Here is a 21,845-nt window from a genome sequence, read left to right as displayed (position 1 = left end):
TGGACTGGAACCGGGAAGCTGAAGCCAGAATGAGACCAACTTCTTGGTTGGCTGGTTCCAGTAAAAGTTTTAAAAGTTTTCTCCAGGTAAACAAACAAGATATTGCCTTTATTAAAAGATGAAAATACAACACCTCAGATATTTTTCTTCCAGGTGCTGACCCTTATGGATTTACGTAGTTCTTACCTTGCAGCTGTATGTCTCAAAATTAATTTTGTTCAACACGTTTAGGTGTAAAAGAAAGCTCATGGAACACCGCGATTGTATGCAGGGGAGTAGGCGCGACTTAAACATCCACATCTCCCATGTGCCGAAGCTGCATTCAAAACTACAACACGGCGGCTTCTGGAAAATGGCTCTTGCTGGCTTTATTTCCTGACATTTGAAGAAGGTGAGGTCAGATAGTATAATGTATCTGTCTTTTCTCCATTCTCCATGCTGACTGAACTGATGTCACAGCTGATAAGGAACTAACTATTGATGAGTGTTTGACATCACTCCATAAATGACCAGATTATCCCTTTAAATATAAGCTTCCATTTAGCACAGTTCCAAACGGAAAAATAAAGAGAAGCATAGAAAATATTTAAAGACTATCAATTAGAAAAAAGTTTTACTGATGTATAAAATACATGGCAACTTACTGACAATAAAAGAAGCGCTGTTGGCTCTGACTACAACTTGTTGAAAAAATAGATTAAACCTTATATTCGTATCAAAACCTATTCCTTCAATGTATGTGTTGCATATTTAATTTAAAAGTTTACCTGAATGACTCAAAGCCCTTCCTGCTCACCTGAGTCACATAATTATGATAAACTTTTTCATGTCAAAATATTGACATGAAAACACAAATGTGCAGCATTCACACACAGGAAAGAAGGCCAAAACATCCGAGTGTCTAAATTTAAAAAATATATAATCATTTTGAGCGGAAGGAAATGTATTTTTGAGTGCAGAACCTTATTTTTTTGCTTTACATGCGCAGCACTGGTGAGTTTAATTTTCCTGATTTCAGTATTAATCACCGCCTGACGCTCTCCTGTAATTTCGCTGGTTTAACAAGTGTAATTATCCTGATATGAAAAGGTCCTGACTGACGCAAATGGACGCCGCTCGCATCGCCGCTCGCGCGCCCTCTCACCATTCGTAGGATTCGGATGTGATGTCAGCACGCAGCTCTGACGGTCTCCCTGGCAACGCAGCGTGCGGCGGTGACGCCAGCGCGGGCCCCCGGCTCCGCTCGTGGTGAGTGGGCGTGACTCGCGACGTAGCCTTCCCCCCCTCCCCTCCCGCTAATGTCCCCGTCAGTGTGGGCGGGGCTTCAGTCCGAAGGGGAGCGAGCGAAACACGACACCCCCCGAGGACTGAACGAGGCACGAGGGGGGAGGCGGTGGAGGAGGAGGAGGAGGAGGAGGAGAGAGCAGCGCTGAGTGGTGTGAGAGTGAGTGGAGGACTAAAAACTCTGCGAAGAAAGAGAGGTCGCTCTCTAAGGTTCATTTCTGCCAAATAAGTCACGGAGTTCCGCGGACGAGAGATGCCGAACAGCGACGAAGATGCGGCGGGGACGGAGTAAACAGCTACCGGACAGTTAGCGGCTAGCAGTTAGCGAAACTACTTGGAAGAGAGAAAAAGCTTTTCGGCTGACTCGAGTCGGGACGGACGGTTGGGCTTTCTTTTTCTTTTTTTTCTCCTTCTTCTTCTTCTTTTTTTTCCCTCTCAAGTTGAGCGGCTTGAGACGAGTTTACAGGACCAGAGGAAGCGAAGCGAGGACCCGAAAAAACAACAACAACAACAACAACAAAAACACTTTAGTTTTGTTTTGTTTTTTGAAGAAAAGAAGTCGGGAGAGGAACGAAGCGGAGAGTGAGCGCGGCGGCTCGAGAAAGAGAGAGAGAGAGAAGACCGAGCCGCTGAAGCTACACACACACACACCAAAAAAAAAAAAAGTTTTCAGTGTGTGTTTTAACCCAGTTTTCCAGAGCGGGAAGAACCAGAGAACTAAACAGTGACTTGTCGTTCCGCAAACCCAACTTCTGTGGGATTCTTGCAGTTTTAGGTTCCCCGGTTTCTGTCGGCGCCGAAGCAGAATGAAAACACCTGGAGATACTGGTTAGTTAACACGTCTCTCCCCCCTTTTCTTTGCTGTGATCTCTCCCTACCATTGTCTCTCTTGTTTACTCTGCCCGTGCTGACAGTGCGATGAATCGCGGATAAAAGGAGCCAGATAAATAAATTAACTTGCATCAACTGATGACAAACAAACAAATAAACTCAGCAGAGAGACCTGTTGATCTTAAGAGCTGTGACACAAATCTGGTGCGGGTTTAGGACTGTACTCCGGGTCTAAGAGGAAGTGGTTGAACTACTGTACAGGTTTTTTTTTTTTCTTTTTTAAAAGCGACATCCTCCTCCGTGTCACCACCTTATCTCACCTCACGGCAACTCTGACAGAACAGGGTGACATGAAATCCTCGAAACTCTGGTTGGTGTGTGGCTAAAGAGTGGATGGGGGTGATTGTATCCGAGCGCTCAGGAAGCTGATATTAACCCAGTAACCGAGCGCACCTTTTTGCCAGGTAGCTGCTTGGTCTGTCAGGACATTGAAGTAAAAAAATAGAAGGAGGATGGGGGATTTCCAGCAGTGTGTGTCTTTGTCTAATTCCCGAAATGCTTGCATAAGTTTGTTCTTGATCCTCTTCTCTCTTCAGGTCAGTTTTTCCTCAGAAAGAAGGAAGTGGAAGGACTGTCATGTGTGCCATCTATGCAGTTCATTATTTCTCACTGTCAGGCATTTATTAGCTGTCCGTCCTGGCTTCTGTGAGCAACATTTAGCTGGCTGTGTTCCTAATAATGCCTGTTTGGTGAGTTGTTGTTTTCTGCTGCAGGAACAGCCTGTTGAGAGTTATTACCTGTGTGACTGAGGTCCCTTTCCTCCGCTTGGGATGGTCCCCTCTTTACCCTCCACCCTGCCCTCCCCCAATAGTCTCTCTGCACCCAGTCTCAGCCTTCCACATTCCTGCACACAGACACACACACACACACTCCACAGCAGCTCCGACGAGGAGGCTGCCCTGACATCACCCTAACATCCCACCACCGCTGGCTGTTAGTCCACTTACAAGGAGCTCAGTGTTTGTGTGGTATCAGATTGCCAGAGGCACTAAAAGTTGATTGTGTTTACGGTTGGATGTATGCTATTCAAGTGTTTTGTTATCTGTTTAGTAAAGAGAGTTAACTGATCCTTTTATCTCCCGATTGGCGTAAAACTTGTTCCGCCAAGTGATTTAGCGTCCAGTCGCATGGACAGTGGGGGGAGTTTATGATTTGAATCATTTATGTTTTTGTTTCAAGCACAGAATTAGGTCTCAGCACCGCTTACTTGCGTTTGAAAACAAATAATCTAACAGCACTTAGAGAAGGCAGAAATGCTGAAAATGCTTATAAAGAAACCATTCCTTGTTCCCCTTAGCTCTAAACGATGTGATCTATAGACTGATTATTCAGACAATTGCTGTTTAATTGATTGAGTACGACCATTTAAAAAACAAAACTCGGCAATCACCCACGCCTGTACATACTTAATCAATTACTCAGGAAAATGAAATGAAAATGAAGACCAAGTAACTGCTTTATCCGGCTTCACAATTGAGTAATAATGCTCTATGTATTGTTTTTAAGTGCACAAGTTCTTCTAATTGTAGTTAAATTTATGTTTATTTAAGTTGGGCAATTATATTTTGTTAAGTGAAAAATACATATTCCAAAAATAAATTTGTCACATGTTGGCCATCCACTGCCCTGATTATTAAAGATCAGCATCGGTCATAGAAAAATCTAATATCGGTGGCCCTCTAATTCGTTTCTGCTGCTAACTAATGACTCATATTTTCAGCGCTAATTGGTGAACATTAAAAGTCTGCCTCAGAGTCCTTATCAAATGAAATAAAAATCTGACCTTTGAGCAGCACCTTTAAGTAGTTGAATTCTTAAAGTTGTTAATCTCTGGTATTGTCCTGATCTGTCTGATCTCCTGCTGTTTCTGCATATGCAATCACAACACAAGCTTTAACCCACCAGTATTTTACATCACTTAGATTAAACACAGTTGGCGGATGCAGATGGATAAAAAATGTAATCATTCCTTCCTGGGATGTTTAGATTTGGGATTATGTCTCCTATGATAAACTGTCTCTTATGGAGTTTTACTTTCCTTTTAACGCGACATGCTCCCTTTCACTTCTGTTTTCCACGGATATTGTTTTAGCCTAAATAGATGATAAGATTTCTGCATGAAACGAGACATGATGAGGTTTTACCTACATCTGCTGTCGACGGCAGGTGGATGTTGGTTTTTGTGGTGCTGGAAAGTAACCAATTTAATTTCAGTTTATGCCTAATCATGGCTGTTTACCTGGTCTTTGTTGGTGATTGATGAAGGCTTGAGTATTGGTTAGAAGGTAAGTGTTTCAAGGGTTGCATTAGTCAGCAGAGAGGGGGCATTTATTCCAGCTAGGCTTGCACAGTCATACATCCACCTTTTGTGTGTTTCTCAAAGGGTGTACCGACGATTGATTGGATTCTGGTGATAAAGACTTACAGAAATACAATTAGAGGTGTTATCAACGTCGACACACACATACACTAAACTCCGATTGTGCAATAAATCCATTTTCCCCATCAGTCTTCAAGGGTTACAGTTCTTTTTCCCTCCCTCCTTCATCATTCTTTTTCCCCTCTGACGGGATGCGGACTGGTGTGTGTCTTTGTGTGACGGAATTGCATGGTGGGACCCCTGGCTCTAGAGTGGCCATTATGTGTGTGTGTGGAGTGTGGGACAATGGTGGGAGTGGGGCAGGGCCTGGGACTGATTGTGTGTGGACTTGTGGGGCCAGGGACCTCTCATTTTGGTAATAATGGTGCGGAGTAGCTCATAGTTTGATGGTGCTTTTGACACATGAAGAGACCCCACTTCTGTTTGTGTGTGTGTGTGTGAAAGAAAGCTGAAAAAGTGAAGTTAACTTGGCCAACTAAGGGGTTACTTTTCACCAAATGTGCAAAAACATAGTTTTTAATGATAATTGTTTAGCACCTCTCCCTGCTTCCTGAAAATGACTGATGTGTTTTAGGGATGTGTTACCATTTACTTTTAGACACACACACACACATAAAAGGCAAGAAACAAAAGCTTGTGAGCAATGAGTTAAAAACAAATATCTCACCATTTCCTTGTTTGAGTTCCTGTGTGTGATTGTGAGCGTATGCTTTTCAATCTCAACAACTGCTGCAACGATAAGCGCAATGATTAGCCTTATCTGCGAACCCTCCCTTGCAGTGCTGACCACAGCAAAACCAATACCTCCTGCTATCCCAGTACAGTTTTACAACCGGCTTTATAGAACAATGTCCTGCTGTGATTGGGCTCAAGCTGACATATTTAAAGCTTAAAACAGATAATGTTCCGCAGCAGAACTGGTTATCTTCCATCTGAAATGCCCGCCAAAATCTGCTCGGTGCCAAGAATTGACTTTGATTGCTTGTTTGAAGATCTCAGCTGTTAGGATCACCTAAAGCTTCTAAGCCAGTGTTGCTGACAAACGTGAGGAATAAATCATATTCAGTCATTTTTCCTTTTTTTTTTTTTCTTCAATCTCTCAGTGCAGTGTTTAAGTTGTAGTAAAACAGTAAGATTTACAACAATTGGAAGATGAAAATCTTTTTTCTTTTTGTCACAGCAATTCCTCATAAAAGCTGTGATGCTAAGTTGACAAATGACTTCTGGTTTGGGAGGTGGGGGGGGGGTTCAAATGTAGAAATGTCTGCATTTAACTAGGAATGTGACCAAAGGGAACAATGTGCTCAGCCAGTCGACACTAATGGACCTCCGCATCATTAGTCCTGCGCCGCCCTTGACCAGAGAGACCACAGCCAGTAAGGCAGCGCTGCTACTGACGGCTCGGACGCTTGTGACCTCTGCCTACGTCTCCCTCTCACTCAGAAAACTTAATTTCAACCTCAGATCTTCACATCAAATCCTACAGATTATCAGCCTCGTACGATAGGCTGCATAGTTTAGAGATTCAACACCAAAGAATGCTGTTTAAACTTTTTTTTTTTTTTCACGGATAACTTAGCAGAGAAGTCTGTGTGTCCCCAGGCCATGTGTGCATGTCTGTGATTCGAGTTAATCCCAGTTTTACTGCAACAACATTGGTTGTTCCCCGCATGACCCACATCACTTTTATTGGTTATTGTTCGGGGACAGGGATGGACTGGGACTCAATGGGATGCGCTATTGACAGATAACTGTAACGCTCTTGAAGAACATATTTGTGGCTACGCACACACACAAAAGCCGCACACACTCCGCTTCTTTTTTATTGGAATTCTTGGACCTCCCACATTCCTGCTTAGAAGGTTAATAGTTGCCGGCTGTGTTGCATTACACATGAGGGGAAAACACAACAGTTACTATCTCTTTAGGCCCGCCTCAAAAACAGTCTTAGCTTTTTGTAAAGTCATGCACATAATTACAGAGTTGTGTTTTAATACTTCTTAAACCAAAAGGACTACATTTATTGTATTGAACAAAAATATGTTTATTTAGAGGTGATAACTCCAGTATAAACTGTTTTAAAAGGACATTTCTTCATACACACACACACACAAGGGTTTCTTTTCAAGTGGTATCAAAAATTCATGTCAAGAATGCAGCGGGGTGTGTTGGTGTGCATGGATTGAGCTGTTCAGCAGCTGTTTGCACATGCATGCGTATTGTAACGTAATGAGGGGAGTTTACAAACCGTCACTGTTCATTCTTTGCTAGAGGTGACTGAAAGGCATGTTGGAGGTAGAGTTTTTCATGTAGGCAGCCCTTCAAAGGTATTACTTGTGAACAAAGCGTGTATGTTCGTGCTTGTGGGTGTATGTAACAGTCTCTTGGTGACGGCGGCGCCAGTGAAACTGATCTGAGTCCGATGACATGCGCACACACTCACACACGCGTGATGATCAGGTAACTCTATGCCTGTGATCCTTCCAGATGAGGGGTTTTATTTTGGATTCTCGCAGCACTGTGTCCTTTAGGTTAGAGTCTTGACTGTCACCTTGCTACTGTTTCGAATATAATCAGGGTGTAAGCTGTAAGACCGTGACAACACTTGAGCCAGTTCCCTTTTTGCTGTTACCCCTTCCCATATGCCTACACCTACCTCCTGGTCCTTAATTTGAGGAGCAGCGGCTAAAATATTTGACTGCAACATGGGATACCGTCTTAAGAAGCTGGTTTATCATCAGTTGTCACAGATTCCTTTTACAATATGCCAATATATGACGTGTAAACCAGTTATTAAACCTGCAACAAACTTCTAATATATGTTTTTCGAGACTATAAAATATTGTAAACAAAGAAATATGACTATTTTAACTGTAATTTGATTTGTATAGTGTCCAGAGATAACATTTGTTGTGAGCTGACACTATATAAATAAACTGAATTAAATTGAGTTGAAAACTATTTTTACTATTATTTTGCTAGTTATACATAATCGACAGTGCCAAACATAAAACACCAGAATGTGTTCAACGTAACATTACAGTGTTTATTTGTGCAAGTAAAAATATTTTTAACAAAGAAAATATTTTTTTGCTAGCACAACTCATACTTTAAAGCGTTTTTAAGCGTGTTCGAAAACCTCACTTTTTAAGGGCTAGAAAGCCCACAGAAAGGATTGGAGCACTATTCTCCCAGGTGTGAATGTGCAAATTGTAGGGGTAGGGGTGATATTAAGTTTAGACACTCAGGTGTGAAGTTACCTCTGTCTTCTTCACCACATCCACCCCCTAACTGCTAGTTTCTGCACAGATACATATACAAAAGTTTGTAGTAAGTAATCTTGCATTCATGGTTCTGAACCCAGCGTTTTCTGTTTTCTTTTTCAATGGTAGGGCTTGGGAGGTGTTGTAATCTATACTCCTAATCTTCTTGGATTAACTCTAATAATACTGGTCATGCTGAGGGCATCTTTATAGCAAAGGTTCAGCACAGCTTGGCTCCTAATGTACAGGATCAGAACAAACAAGACACAATCTTTTTAACTACCAACTTAGCATACGAAAATAGCCGAACTGCCGTATTTCTTTCCCAGTCTGTGCCCAAGCTGTGATAGAGGCTGGCCTGTCCCCTTGTCCCAGACTGTCTGATTTAGGGAGGAGGTGGTGAGTGGCGCTCCTAACCCCGCTGTAACCCCTTAAGTCCATTGCAGTCAGCAGACACTCCCTGCAGAAAGGCAGCAGTGTTTGAATAGTTCCTCCAGCTATTTTTATCTGGGAATCTGCCTCTGTGTTGGACGCAGGGAGAAGGGGTGGAGGGCAAATATCTAATCTAATTTTGGATGATGGGAAGTCACCAAAAGGACTTCTGTGCCACTTGCAGTGTCGATATTTGGTGTGTGTGTGTGTCTGTGGTTGGCTGCCGGCTCTTGAAATGCTGTCTGGCGCCAAGTTAAACTTTCTCCCTTGTCACCCTCCTCCCCCCTCTCCTCTCTCCCTTCCCCCACCCCCACTCCCCTTCCACTTTTTTTTTTTTTGCGACTCTTTCCTTCCCTTCACCCCATGTAAGGAATGCAAGATCACGTTTAGAGTTTTTGTTTCAACCAGTTATTGCTCTTTCACAGCGCTGGATCTCGTTGCTTTCTAGACTTTACCCTGTTTTTACCTGCACCAGTGTTCAAACCTGTTTTCTCCCTCTTTTTTTTTTCTTTAAAACCATAATCTTTGCGTTAACTCTTCACTATATGTCACTGAGAAAACGTACTGGAATGTAATGTTAGTTTCTTTGTGAACAAATTGTCCCACTCTTGTTAAAAAAAAAAGGTTAAAATCACTGTCAGCATTTTATCAATAAAATTAACATCAGTTAACGCTATCTTAATGAAAATTTTACCCTTTTGAGTCTTTTTTTTATTTAATCTCAAGGAAATTTGTACAAATTAACAGCTGGCCTGTTAGCAGGTGTTCACAAACAGACGCTATGTAGTTGCCAACAAAATGGCACTTTGTTCAGTAGCAAGTTGTGTGTGAAAGAAATTAAGTGAAGAGAGGACATCCTCTGTCTTTTATCTGCCAAGAGAGCCTGATCTAATTTAATCTTTCTGGACAGCCCTATATGCGAGCACTGTGCAAGATTTGGAAGCACAAGCACACTGTTTCAGACAAAATTAGACCAATCGTGGCTAATCTGCAATCAAAGGCTTGCTGCTGAATGCTGCTCTCTGGTAAGACTGTGACCCTTCAGCCAGATGGGGACATTCTGTATAATGTGTGTGTGTGTGTGTGTGTGTGTGTGTGTGTTGAAGAGACGCATGTCCCTGTAGGGGAGTGAAACCTTTTTATGTATCAATTGACCCTCCTATCCCACCATCCTCTCCTCCCTCTTGCTATCATTTCCTTGTCACCAATCTATGGTCTAATACCCCAGTGGCAGCTCCTCTTCCATTAGCCCTCTCCTCTTCTTTTCCCTCATTCCTTTTGTATATCCACATACACTGTTGTTTTCTTCCACCGGACACAGTGATTTACCCTTCAACATAAGGAAGTACCTTTTGGTTGTCTGCCATTAAGGCTCAAAAGGCAATAAACGTCCTGTAGGTGACTGCCAGCTTGAATCAGCAGTATGTATCGGCTGGCGTTAACTTCCCTGAGTCAGCCTGAAAACTGAATGTAAAAGCTGCAAGTGTAAGTGCATGCAACTACGCACACACACATATTTTGAATTTCTTTCCAATATGTCTGGCCGTGAGCTTAATAAAGTGTGGCAGATTTTTTTTTTCTCAGCAGGACAAACTTTTGGCTCTGTTTATTAGTAGTCCATTGTCTTCTGAATTGTTCATATGACTTCCTTCCTTTAGGACACTGGCCTTTTCTGTGCTCTCCAGGTGTGTGTTTTTTTTATCTGTTTCTTTGGCTGTGTGGAAGATGGCTTAAGAGAAACTGAATAATGCATTGGATCATTGGAAAGGTATTTATAGGAAAGCACAGTGATTAAACTTTAATAAGAAAGACAGCCATCAGTGCTGCACATCATATAGCGTACGCCCAACCCCACCTCAGCCCTCTGACACACACGAGCGCACACATTGTAAATCATCTTGTATGTTTCAGCAAGTTCATCCGTAAGTGAGTGTGTTTGCCAGTGTTATGTGCTGTACCCTTTTCAGCTCTTTTAGTTTCTTGACGTAAACACATGCTCCCTTTGGACAACGGTGCTGTTTGTGATTTGATGTTCAGCTGAATAATTTATGGCAGAGAAGTGTAATGCTTACTCAAGGACGGTGATTTAGATGTGTCTTTATCTGCAGTTTCTTACACAGTAAAAGTTCACAGCACCATCTTTTTTTTTTTACCAACCCAGTTTTGCTAAACAGTTTATAGCAAAGTAGTTCTACAAAACTTTTACTCGGGTTAAGTCAAACCAATTTTATATTTATTTTCTTATATACAGTAGTCAGCTGATATTGATCTAATGCTGTGAATCAATAATGGCTCAGTTAATGACCATGTAGAGATTTGTTTGTTTATATTACACGAATAAGGCACATCTTTCAATATGCTCTTGAATATAACTTTTATATTCCTTATATAAACTGCAAATTTTATTTAGTTTTCATTTTAATCAAAGATTTATTTGAACTAAAATGATATTGGTCTGACTATAACCTGAAGTACTCTTCTGTGTTTCTTGTTCTGCTTTTTAGTTCTTGTATTTAGATAAAGTTGCCTTTCATTAATATGTTAATGTATAAAATTTATCTCCATGATTCTCTTGAGTTTTACTTTAAATATAGTCCATGTTTATATTATGTGTAATTTGTTTCAGTTAACACCTTTTTAGGATCGATCTGTTGTTTAACACCAATGTGGCTGGAGTTCAATTAAGGTAATAGTTCAATTTGCATTTTTAGTTCAGTGTTAAGCAGCTTGACCAGGCCCTGCTGCATGTGTGTGTGTGTGTGTGTGTGTGTGTGTGTGTGTGCAGTGCCCCTGTACAGTAGACCTGGCCTCTGTCACAATAGTTTTATCCGTGTCCATTTTTAGCATCAGCTGTGGCTTGTGAAATTACGTAACAACCAGGCAGCTGAATCCGAGTGGGTGCACGCGCATCCAGCCCAGCCGTACAAATGCACACAGTGATTGTTGTTTTTAGGAGATTAAAGCTTTTGAGAACATTGAGCGAGATCCCCTGAGCAGTCATGGGGTGAGAGGGTGAAATGAAAGTAGGGAAGAATCGTATGTAGAACGGGAAGGAGGGGCTTGAGGCCTCAAGGAAAGGTGGGAGAAGCAACAAATTAAACGGGCAATCACAAGTTTGATGGTAAAAATCAATTTTAAAAAATTGGTTGATCATAGAGCCAGGTAAGAGAGTGTCAGGAGGGCAGCTGTTCATTTTATAAATAAAAACATTAACATGTGTTGTGGATGTTGCTCAGCAAATTTTATTTGTTTTCTCTTAAAAGTAATCTTGTTTCCGGCCACCATCATATGCATTCATAGTAAACAGCAATTTATTTGTATACATGTCGCCTTGGAAACCAGACCTAATTGCAGCATCTAGGCCTTTCTAAAAGGTGCCAATCAAAATATTACACCCTTGCCTCCAGGCTACAGAAGGAGAGCAGGAAATGAATTAGAAGTGCTGTAACCATAATTTAGTAAATTGCTTTTGCCCATACACACACTAATATGCACAGGGCCTTTGTAGTCTTTCACACATGCTCTTCAGCTGGCCCCCAGCTAGTCCCCTCACTGTGTGTGGGTGTGTTATATTAGGAGGATGATTATGTTCGTCTGGTCTAAGAATCAGCGACGTTCTGAACAAGGTATGCCCTCTCCCTTGGGTGTGCTGTAAAAGAAGAATATGTGGGAACAATTGTGTGTAAGCTTCACTTATTCATGTCCATGTCCCCCCCCCCCATTTAATCCGGGGCTCTATGGTCTCCTACAAGTCATGTTGTGGTCACACGTCAAGTCTTACAGGATTAGGAAGACAACAGGTGTTTGTATGTTTTGCAAAATTCTGTTCAGAACAATCACATTTATTTTTTTGCAGATGTTGTTTATTCAAATAGAAACTCACGAATGCTGACCGATTTAAAATGGATACATCTAAATGATTTCAAAAATGAAAATGTATTTTGCCTTAAATTAAGATGACAAAAATCATAAACCTTTTTTGCAATTGCTATAATTTTCAATAGAAAGTAATATAAAACGGTGCATGTGAATGTATTGAGTTTGATCGTTGTATGGGGAGTATTGTGTCGGTGTGAACAAGAGTGGGTGCAGCTATCACTTCATAGAAACACCCCGACCCCCCCTTGCTACATTACACCTCGGATGTTTGATCAGAGCTGTTTGAATTAGCTCTCAGGACAATGGTTTGTACGTATGATGTCTGCACAGCGTGTGTAATCAGCCTTTGTACATGACATGTACCTGAGAGGTTTCACCATTGTGTGTTCTTACGTATGGACCCGTCCAACCGCCCCGTGAGACACACAACACACACTGTGAGGTAGCGCCTCATGTTAGGAGTTCCTCCAAGCGGAGGTAATTGGTGTGTGTGTGTGTGTGTGTACACACTCGGCTCTTACATAACACTGTCCATGCAGTTTACCGACGGGAGAGGAGAAAGTTCACCACACTCGCAGTCTCTGTCAGTCAGTCTTTTATCTCAGAGATCTTACTTCCTTCCCGATTGCTCATTCATTTCTCTATTTTTAACTTCCTTCCTCTTTGTTTAAACTTTGTCCTTTCCTCCCAACTCCTTTCTTTTTCACTTGATGTGCACAATCTAAAACACCATCTAAAAATTCTGGTCTTTGTCATCAGCATATTAGTGACCATGAAGAACACGCAGGAGCAGATTAAACAAATACAATAAATAAAATAAAATATATATTTGTTGCTGGTTTTCTAATCACCAGTTGAAATATAGGAGAAGTAAGTAGAGGAGCGTTTTGTATAACCCTGAGTCTGTTGCTGTTGAATTATGTAAATGTTCATATCTTATTATGTGAACTTGTAGGGCATTCACTTTAGGATGGATCAGTGGTTTAATGTGAAAGAGCAAATGTATAATCCTGGATTCTTGTCAATCCCAGGTCTTTTATCAGACCGACGTTCAGAACGTCCTGTTCTTATCTATGCTGAACTACCTAATAAGCTTAAACATGTTCCCTCGCATGATATTTTTATTAACGGAAATGTACAACTTGAGTAAATTATTCAAATTCAATTCTGAAGCTCCTCCTATATCTGCTTACTCAAACTGGAAAGAATGATCTGATCTGCAGCTTTTCTCTGATTTATGAGTTGGTTTTTGACTTAAAATGCCCAAAATCTTCAGATTATTTTCACGATGTTCTGATTCTTCAGTGCAGAAGTGTCTGCTCACATTACAGTACTGATACAATGAGAAATTAACATAATCAGTGCGTATTTTAATGCAGCTTTTCTCATTGCTAAAAGATTTACAAGACTAGACTTGGCAAAATAACTTAAACATTTTAGTAGATCATCTCAGATCATGTTCTCTAAAATAAATTATATATGCAGTCGTGTTAAACATCCAAACGCCACACTGTAGCAGCTGAATGTTTCTAAATTTCATGTACAGTATGTTTGCAAACAGTACAAGAAATTGTCAGTGGTAGGTCAATTTAATGGCTGCAGAGAATATGTCTGCCCTAAAACCTCATCTTTTTACCCTCTCAAACAAGTCAAACTGTAAAAATATTGCAGTTAGGATGGACTGCATGGTGGGTTTTTACTATAATTTCTTTAGCCAGACTGAGCTCAGGGACTGGGTGGATGTAAGCAGTTTTGCACCTGCGTTACAAAATCAACACTGTCAGTGTAAAAGTCGTGTCGTAAAAATACACAAAACGATCATTGCTCGAAATGCCAGAATTTTTTTTTTTTTTTTAGTTTGTTTTAGATGGTTAAAATTTTTCATCTGTGGTAGACCCAATCTGGGCTGTGTTTATTTTGGCTTCCCTGTCACAAATCATTTTTGCTTCTCCAAACTTACAGCACACTGACTGCTGTCTACCGAAAGTAAGACGCCATTCATAAAGCTTAATGCAGCCCCATTTCAAAATAAAACAGAATATTCAGTTAAGCATATGTAGTCAATCATCTCTTCTGGTTGCCTTTCTTTGCTGCCTGGCTGGTCAGAATGACTCTGGGTTGAACAGTGAGCACAGTTCCACAAATGTCACTCATGGATGCTGAAATGAAGCCAGGTTTAAGACTGGGATTGACTTTTTCTTCTATGTTATGACTTTGTGGACGGCTGGAGCAGGAATGTGAGAGTCTAGTGAGGACTGGTCTGTGCCAGCGCGGGGCAGTTGTGTTTTTACAGCTGAGCTCACTGCCTAGTAGTGCAGATTAGCTGCCTTTGTTTAGATGGGTGGCTGGCACCATGTAGTACACTAAGGTACGAGACGCAGACTGCAGTGGAGCTCTGTCATCATTTAAAGCCAGCTGCTTCACGCTGTCTTATGACACACCTCTGTAGCTCTCGCTCTCCATCTTTCTCTCTCTGGCTGACTTGCTTCTTATCTCTTCATAATTTTTTTGCCTCTTCTCTCAAGTTACATCATCATCAGTTGTTCTCTCTTGCTCCCTCTCTCTGCCTCTTGCATAACATCCAGCTTTATTTGCTCCAGCTGAGGATTCTAATCTTTCCCACGAGGCAGAGTGTGAGAGCAAACCAGAGGAGGAGAGAAGAGGAGCTGGGTGGGCCAAACTTTCTTACCTGTCTTTCTTACGTGTGCGCTTCTTCGCTTCCTCCATCGCTTCACAAATAAATTGGTCTTCTTTAAAGACACCTCCAGCACAGTGTTTAATTAAACTGTCTCTGTGTGCTTATGGTTGTAAATACGTTTGTTTTGTTTTTTTGAGTTGTTAATTACCTCAGTCTGTTCTATAATGTGACTATATCTGCGTCCCTACCCTGTTGTCAACTCACTTGGCAGTCCCATCCCTGCTGAGGGACTGAGTAGTCATTATCTACACATCCTACAGCAGGAGCGGATGCACACACGTACAGACAAACATATTTAGACGAACCTGGGGAGACGGGGGATGTGGACATTCCACCACCGAAGCCAAATATGCTCATGTTAATGAGACCATGTGCCGACTTGGATTAAATCCAAGAAGACTGAGTGTTACATTAATAGATGCACGTAGGCTCTTGTGTGTGTGTCTGCAAATATTTAACGGAGAGGATGGTTCATTAGGATGAAGTTTCCTCCTCTGATTTTGCTAAATGTCTTGCATACAGGACACAGAGACATTATGCTGGCTGGCAGCGATGTCTGTGAGAGGTAGGTGTTCCATAAGGCTGATCAACACTACTTAATCGGCTCTGGGAGACGTGCTTAACAAGTTGGCCGAGTTGGGGGCAGGTTAGAAGAGGGGGAGGGAGGTGAGGGGATGCACAACGAGGGCACGGGTGCAGGAACAAGACTCCAAGGAAGCTGAGGGGGAATGAATGAAGGGTAAAAACAGCAGGGGAAAGGAGAGGAAGCGGTGACAGGTGGTGACACGGCTTGTGTCTCTTGTCACTGTTTACGATGGGATAAACACACACCCATAACCACGCTGTGCTCTGCCCTCTGAGTCCCCCTCATATCCCACTGTGACGCTCAGTCGTGATTGGCAGAATCCTGTTTATGAGCACAGTGTGCCTGTGTGCTCGTGTACGTGCAAGAGTGTGCCTTTTCTTTTTATCTGCAGTTGTTTTTTCTGTGTCAGGTACGCTAGATGACTCCTTCATATCAGCTAAAGCAGTGAGATGCTTTGTTGAGGCCGGAATTTGAAATCTAAACAGAAACCCAGTAGATCATAAATGCAAAATTGACCAAAAGTGCCAGCATGTCACTGATACACTGTAAACTCCAAACCTTCTGAATTTACGTATTGGAGAAAAAGAAGTAGTCATTATTAAATTTATAGGGTCATTTTGTATGAAATTTAAGCTTTAAATAACTTGGAATCATTTCCGCTCATCTTTTAAGTTTAATTTGGTTCCTTAAGCAGAATCATAATTATAAAAGAATGACTTACTATCTTTGGCAAGAAGTTAACTTGTGAGCTTGACTTTCCTTCTTTTTGTGGTTTGTTTCTTGTTTGCCAAGAAGTCAAACCAAAGGCTGTTTATTTATTTTATATTTTTTTTACTTTCTTTAATTGCCTACTACAAATTATTCCCATTCAGTTTATTTATGTTCCCAAAGAGGACCACGTTCAAGCACTTTACAGTTGCCTGTTCTTGTTGTGGTAAACTGAGCTAAATGATTGTGTTTAGCTTCTTTCAAGTTTTCTTTACTTGTGATGACAGCTTGTTGTGCTTGTGGTTCTCCTCCACTAAATAAATGTGGAGGAAATCACCACAACAGTAAATATTTAAAGTTCAGTCATGTTGTAGATTTGTTGTGATTGTGACCTTTACTTCATCTTTGTCCTGGCTGTTTTATGCCTTTCCTTTTATTAGCTGTTCTTCACTTATTTTACTACCACCACTTTCTTCTTCCTTTGACCTTTTCTGCGTTTTACTTCTGTCTCCTCTCAGTACCAAGTGTGCCCTCTCAAACACAAAGACTCACATTTTGTAGACTGACTAGCCAATGTGGACAGCGATTTTCTCCTTTTTTTGCCTTCATCTAAAATTAGCTGCAATAGAAGAATTGCAGGAAAACACAGGGGTGGATTGTCACAAGGGAGAAGTTCAGTGGCTGAAAATGGGGGAGTTGATGGAGAAATGGACTAGAAGTGGAAGAAGGAACCAGTTGATGGGATTTAGTGAAGTAATGCAATTTTTTTGGCACTCTTCATACACACAGAAACCACTAAGAGCTCAAAGTTTTCTAGTTGTAGGAGATTTTGTATTGCCACTTTGTAAAACTAACTTAAAAAAGATTTAGTGCTCTCTAGTGAAACATTGTCAAATTAAAAAAAGAGCTACAATTGTCTAGTCGTTTTCAGATTGTTCTTCTGTAAATTTATGTTTGTAATGATCACAGTTTTTTTTCTATCTATTAGCTCGGCATTGGTACTACAGCTTTTATTTTAATTGCCTTGTTCTTGTCTCTTTATTTCCCAATCAGAGGGGAAACATATTCATTTTAAAAAATTTACAAGTGTTGCAGTCAAGGCCGGAGAAACTGTTTTTCTCTTGTTGTGGGTGTGTGGGCCTGTGTGACAACATTTAATACATTGAGAAGCAGCAGAGGTAATTAAAAGTTGCAACAGATTGTTAGCGTGCTGTGGTTGTGAATCTGACAATTAAGCATTGTATTTTGTTCTTTACAGTTCTGTGAAGTTAATGTAAATAGTCTGGCAACACCAGCAGTTAAACTACTTGTCAGAACTTGAAATACCTTTCAAAGTATATGATGGGAAACGCACTCCTCCTTTTTTGCTGCTATCAGCAGAGCACATCTCCTGGCCTCAGACTTTTTGTCTCGTCATCATTATGATGTAAACCTTCCATCCCTGATTTCTTTCTTTTTTTTTTTTTTGCAATTATCCGTCTATTAGCACCTTGGAAGCTGGAAGCGGTACACAACTCAAAGGTTGCTCCCCCAAGCTGCAGGGAAGTGTGAGGAACAACAGTAGTGGTTGGCACGCTGCCACCGTCTCCTGTTCACTCAGCACCCACGGGCCCGTTCAGCGCTCCACTTTACCCCAAAGTTTGGTTTATCTCTGCGCGTGCTGACCGCTCCGTCTGCGAGGGAGAGCGCGTGTCTACGCGTATGTGGGATGGGAAGTGCTGACCTCGGTCAACAGGCCAAAACTCCAGCGATGTTTCCTGCACACAAGCGCTGTCAAAACACCCGTTTTCTAGAAAACATTGGAAGCTTTTTTTTTGTTGCTTTCAAAAAACACAAAGGTGGGTGTTCTTTTTTTTTTTGTACCTTTCTACTCACTATGAATGCAAGCCATCATCAGCACAGTTAGCAGCAGTGGAGCAGTGAGAAAAACATAATTCCCCAGGGCCCATAACATATTCCACACTCACCTGTAGTCTGAACAACATGCAGCTCATAACAAACACTCACACATTTAATGCATCCCCAGGCCTCCCATCTGAGTCTGTGAACATGAGTGGGAAGACTTTTTTTAGTCTTAGTCTTTTTTTTGCCACAGGAGACCAAGAAAGTACTTCTCCAGGCATGCAATTTTTTTTTAAAGCTGTGACAAGATTTTGGAAGGCTTAAAGGAACTTAAAGTGGCCATTTACGATAGAGAAAAAAAAACCCTTTAAAATGTATACACAGCTAAATCAAGCAAAATCCTATTTGGCAAAATGAGCAAATTAATGTCACATAAATCACATACTTTTGATGCCACAACACGGGTTCCGTATTTTCAAAACATTCTCAAAATATGAAGTATCCATCTCCAGAAATAGGATCCATTTTGTAGCCCATGTGATGTAATGTAATGAAAGGTTTAACAATTAAAAAAAAAAGGGTTTATTGAGCTGACTAAAGGTTTCAAAATAAAATGTCAGACGTTTATAGAGAATCTCACTGGGATATCTGCACAGGTCATTGTTATCAGGTGGTGTTGTAGCTGTTTTCTTTAGGGGAAATAGCAGAAATATTAGTCAAAATATAAATCTATTTTCATCTGATCAGAAAAAGTAGTGATGTGCAGTATATGAAGAATAAACTGAGTAAATCTCTACTGGTGCGGTGAGATCTGTTTGCAGTTGTGATTTGTTGTTTAAAAGTGTGCAAATAAAACTGAACTTATTTGTTTATACGAGAGCAACAAGTGGATGCTTGGCTCTCTAAATATAAAGGTGTAAATTTTTACCACTTTACTCGTATGATCCATCATCTGACAGGTGTAAAAAAAAAAAAAAAAAAAGTACGAAACTAGTGATACATCAAACCTGAAACCAAGCACAGCACCGAGTTTTCAGAAAGAACTGCTTTACCTCAAACCCAACAGCAAGTTCACTGCCTTTATATGTGAATGCATGGTGTCCTTCAGAGTCCTTTCACCTGCATGAGAGATTGTTCCATCAACAAAAAGCGTAACGGAGCAATAGAACGAATGGAATCAGCATCGCTGGATTGATTTTCCTTCACAGCGATTGTGCATTGCTTCAATTGTTGAGCCTAGCCAGGAATATCATCCACTCTTTATTAATTGAACTTATGTGGAATACTGTGCACATGATGAGCTTTTAAAGTAACTCAAGGTTAGAAAGATAACAATTATTAAACAAACCAATTTTCTTATTGTGGCTTCGTCAGAAGAACTAATGAGGTTTGACGAAACGCTGAAACAAGACAACAAATAACTAATAACTGGATTAATAATTATCTTCACAGTCAGCTTTTGCATCTGGTTAGTTAGGAAAGCAATGTGTTCAACAAATAAGAGCAAACTTCTCTTTTATACAAAGTTTTTAAAATCGGTAAAAGTGTTTTTTTTTGTTTGTTTTTATTTATAAATAATTATAAAATTAATTCCCTTATGCTTTTCAGTTCTTATAAAAAAGTAGCATAAAGCCATCATCTTAGGCTCTTAAAACTCGTAAGAATGATGTTGTAAAATCTAGCGCTGCTTTTTTTTCTGCAGTATTTAAAAATAAAAGAGAAACAATTGAATAAGTGTATTTGGAAGGAGTTAATCATCGTTAAATGATTGCTCTTATTTTTAGCACACAATCATAACACAAACCAAATTTAAAAAAAACCTGAATAATCACTTTAGTTTTGATGATCGCTTTTTCTCAGAAAAGATACTCTAACAACACCCTGTCATATTAGCCTCTGGCATTTTTTTTATTTATTCCTGCTTCAGCAGGATGTGAAAAAGCAGCAGATTCTCTTCTCTCCCTCCTAATGCTTTCTTGGCTCGATGGAAGTGAGGGGGGTTAAATGTCATAGTTTCCAAGTTCTTTGCATTGCGTTGCAGGAACGATGCTCCAGGTGTGCTCAGCAGAAGGACGCCTGTTTGAGAAATTCACTCAGCCTAAAACCTGTTAGTCCGATCTGCAAACTTTGAGCTGCCAACATAAATCCACCTGTTGCAGATGTTTTGTCACGCTGCAGTAGTGAGCTGTAGCTTAGTATGCTTGAGTTCATTTCAAATATGCCGTGAAGGCATCGCATTGTTTGTAATAAATGCTGCGTTATGTCACGGCCACCGCTGCTCATTCAGCTTACCGCTGTGCTTTGAAATGGCGTTTAGCTCTCGCAGGGGGATGAGCAGCATCGCCGTCTGTCTCGGAGTTTGATCCTCTGCCTTTTTCATTCAGCCGCTCTTCCCGTCCTGTTCTAGTTGCGTGAAGCTTTACCAAGCGCTTTGCAGTTCTCCCATTCACAGATAAAATGATTTAAAGGAACAGAGAGAACGTCCTCTTGCTTGTTAGACATCTGCTGGGAAAACTCAGGCGACTCTCTGCTTTGCCTCAAACTTGCCATTGCACATCCAGAATGTTAATTCACTGTGGAATGTGTCAGCTCCAGGCGCCAAACTGCAGGCCTCCTTGAATGTGTGTGCTCATGAGTCAGTTGTCTTTCACTTTGTTTCATAACATTGTTTATTTCTCGTCGAAGGAAGAAGAGATAAATCACAATAGAAACAAAGAGAGGGGCCTTGCTGAGTCATTTAGTCGTGAAATTCATTGGTAGCAACACAACAGACGCAGTGTAAGACCTGCATCCAAACACACACCTGTTGATGCTACTGTATGTCTGCACACCACTGTTGAACTTAGGAACATAAATCAGCACAAAATTATCATATTTTCTACATTTTAGCTGGTAAATCTTAACTTTCAGAGCATCTCAGTATGTTATTTTCCATTTTGAGTTAAAATCTCGGTGAATGAACTTTAGGAACAGGCAGCTCTGCATGTTTTGCAGTTTCAGGATACAAATCAATAATCTGAATTTAACCTCTGATTTGGCTAACCTATAGCCAGAGATGTCTTTTCTTAAGAAGCACAAAAAGAAGTAAAATAAGACCTCATTCAGGCTAACATTGTGCAGATACTTTTGAACTTGCGCATTCTCCTGTTTGTTTTTTTCTGAGTTTCAATTCACGACTGAGCTTCATGTAAATATTTTTAGCCGTGCCTTTCCATCAGAAATAAACATTAAATTAGATTTGGTTACAGTATTGTTTGCCAAGTTGTCTCTTTCTCAAAACAGCGCTGCCAACTGTTATCCCTCAGTTGGAGTGGTATTAAGATGTTTGTTTTTGTTATTGTTGAATGGGCCAGGATCTCCAGGAATTGTCTGGATTTTCTGTTTGTGATATTTGTGACACTGTGAGAAACGGGAACGAGGCAAAAATGACCAAATCTGAAAGATACCTTTTGATTATTTGGGGATTTTTTTTGTGTGTGTGTGTGTGAACACTTCTAATTAAGTGACTTTAATGGACATATATTTGTCTGATGTTCATTCTTCCCTGTGTGTTTCACTGTTTGTTTTGGGGTGTTTTTCATAAGGGAATGACTTTGAGCCTTCTGCTCATTTGGTGTAAGATTTGACAGACAGTGACTGAGAGCCGGTGTCTCACACCAAAAGCAACAGTGTTTTAAATCATGTGATAATTTCAGATGTTATTATGTGTCCACGGACTACTACAGCTCAAGGTTTGTGATTAAGACGCCATCCTCTCCAGAGATTGTCTAGCAGCCAAATAGAAATGTCAAGTTGTAGGAATACATTATCAGTACAAACAGAACAGTTTCCAGTAAAAGTCTGCAGCAGAATAATAGACAAGTGGCATTTGTTGCAGCTGCT

The 21,845-nt window shown here is 40.7% G+C and overlaps 1 protein-coding gene across 1 annotated transcript in view; it reads left to right on the top strand.

Moving 5' to 3' along the window:
- The first annotated feature begins 1,395 nt into the window (after positions 1–1,395).
- The window catches only part of erfl3 (Ets2 repressor factor like 3), a 48,175-nt gene continuing 27,725 nt past the window's right edge, over positions 1,396–21,845 (top strand). Inside the window, exon 1 of the mRNA XM_017415378.3 lies at positions 1,396–2,112. Within this exon, the coding sequence (XP_017270867.1) occupies positions 2,091–2,112 (22 nt within the window). The 5' untranslated portion in view covers positions 1,396–2,090. The remainder of the gene's footprint in view (positions 2,113–21,845) is intronic.

Source organism: Kryptolebias marmoratus, linkage group LG16, assembly GCF_001649575.2.
Source record: "Kryptolebias marmoratus isolate JLee-2015 linkage group LG16, ASM164957v2, whole genome shotgun sequence".
In the NCBI taxonomy this organism is placed as follows: domain Eukaryota; kingdom Metazoa; phylum Chordata; class Actinopteri; order Cyprinodontiformes; family Rivulidae; genus Kryptolebias; species Kryptolebias marmoratus.
This window is presented reverse-complemented; position numbering and strand designations above follow the sequence as displayed.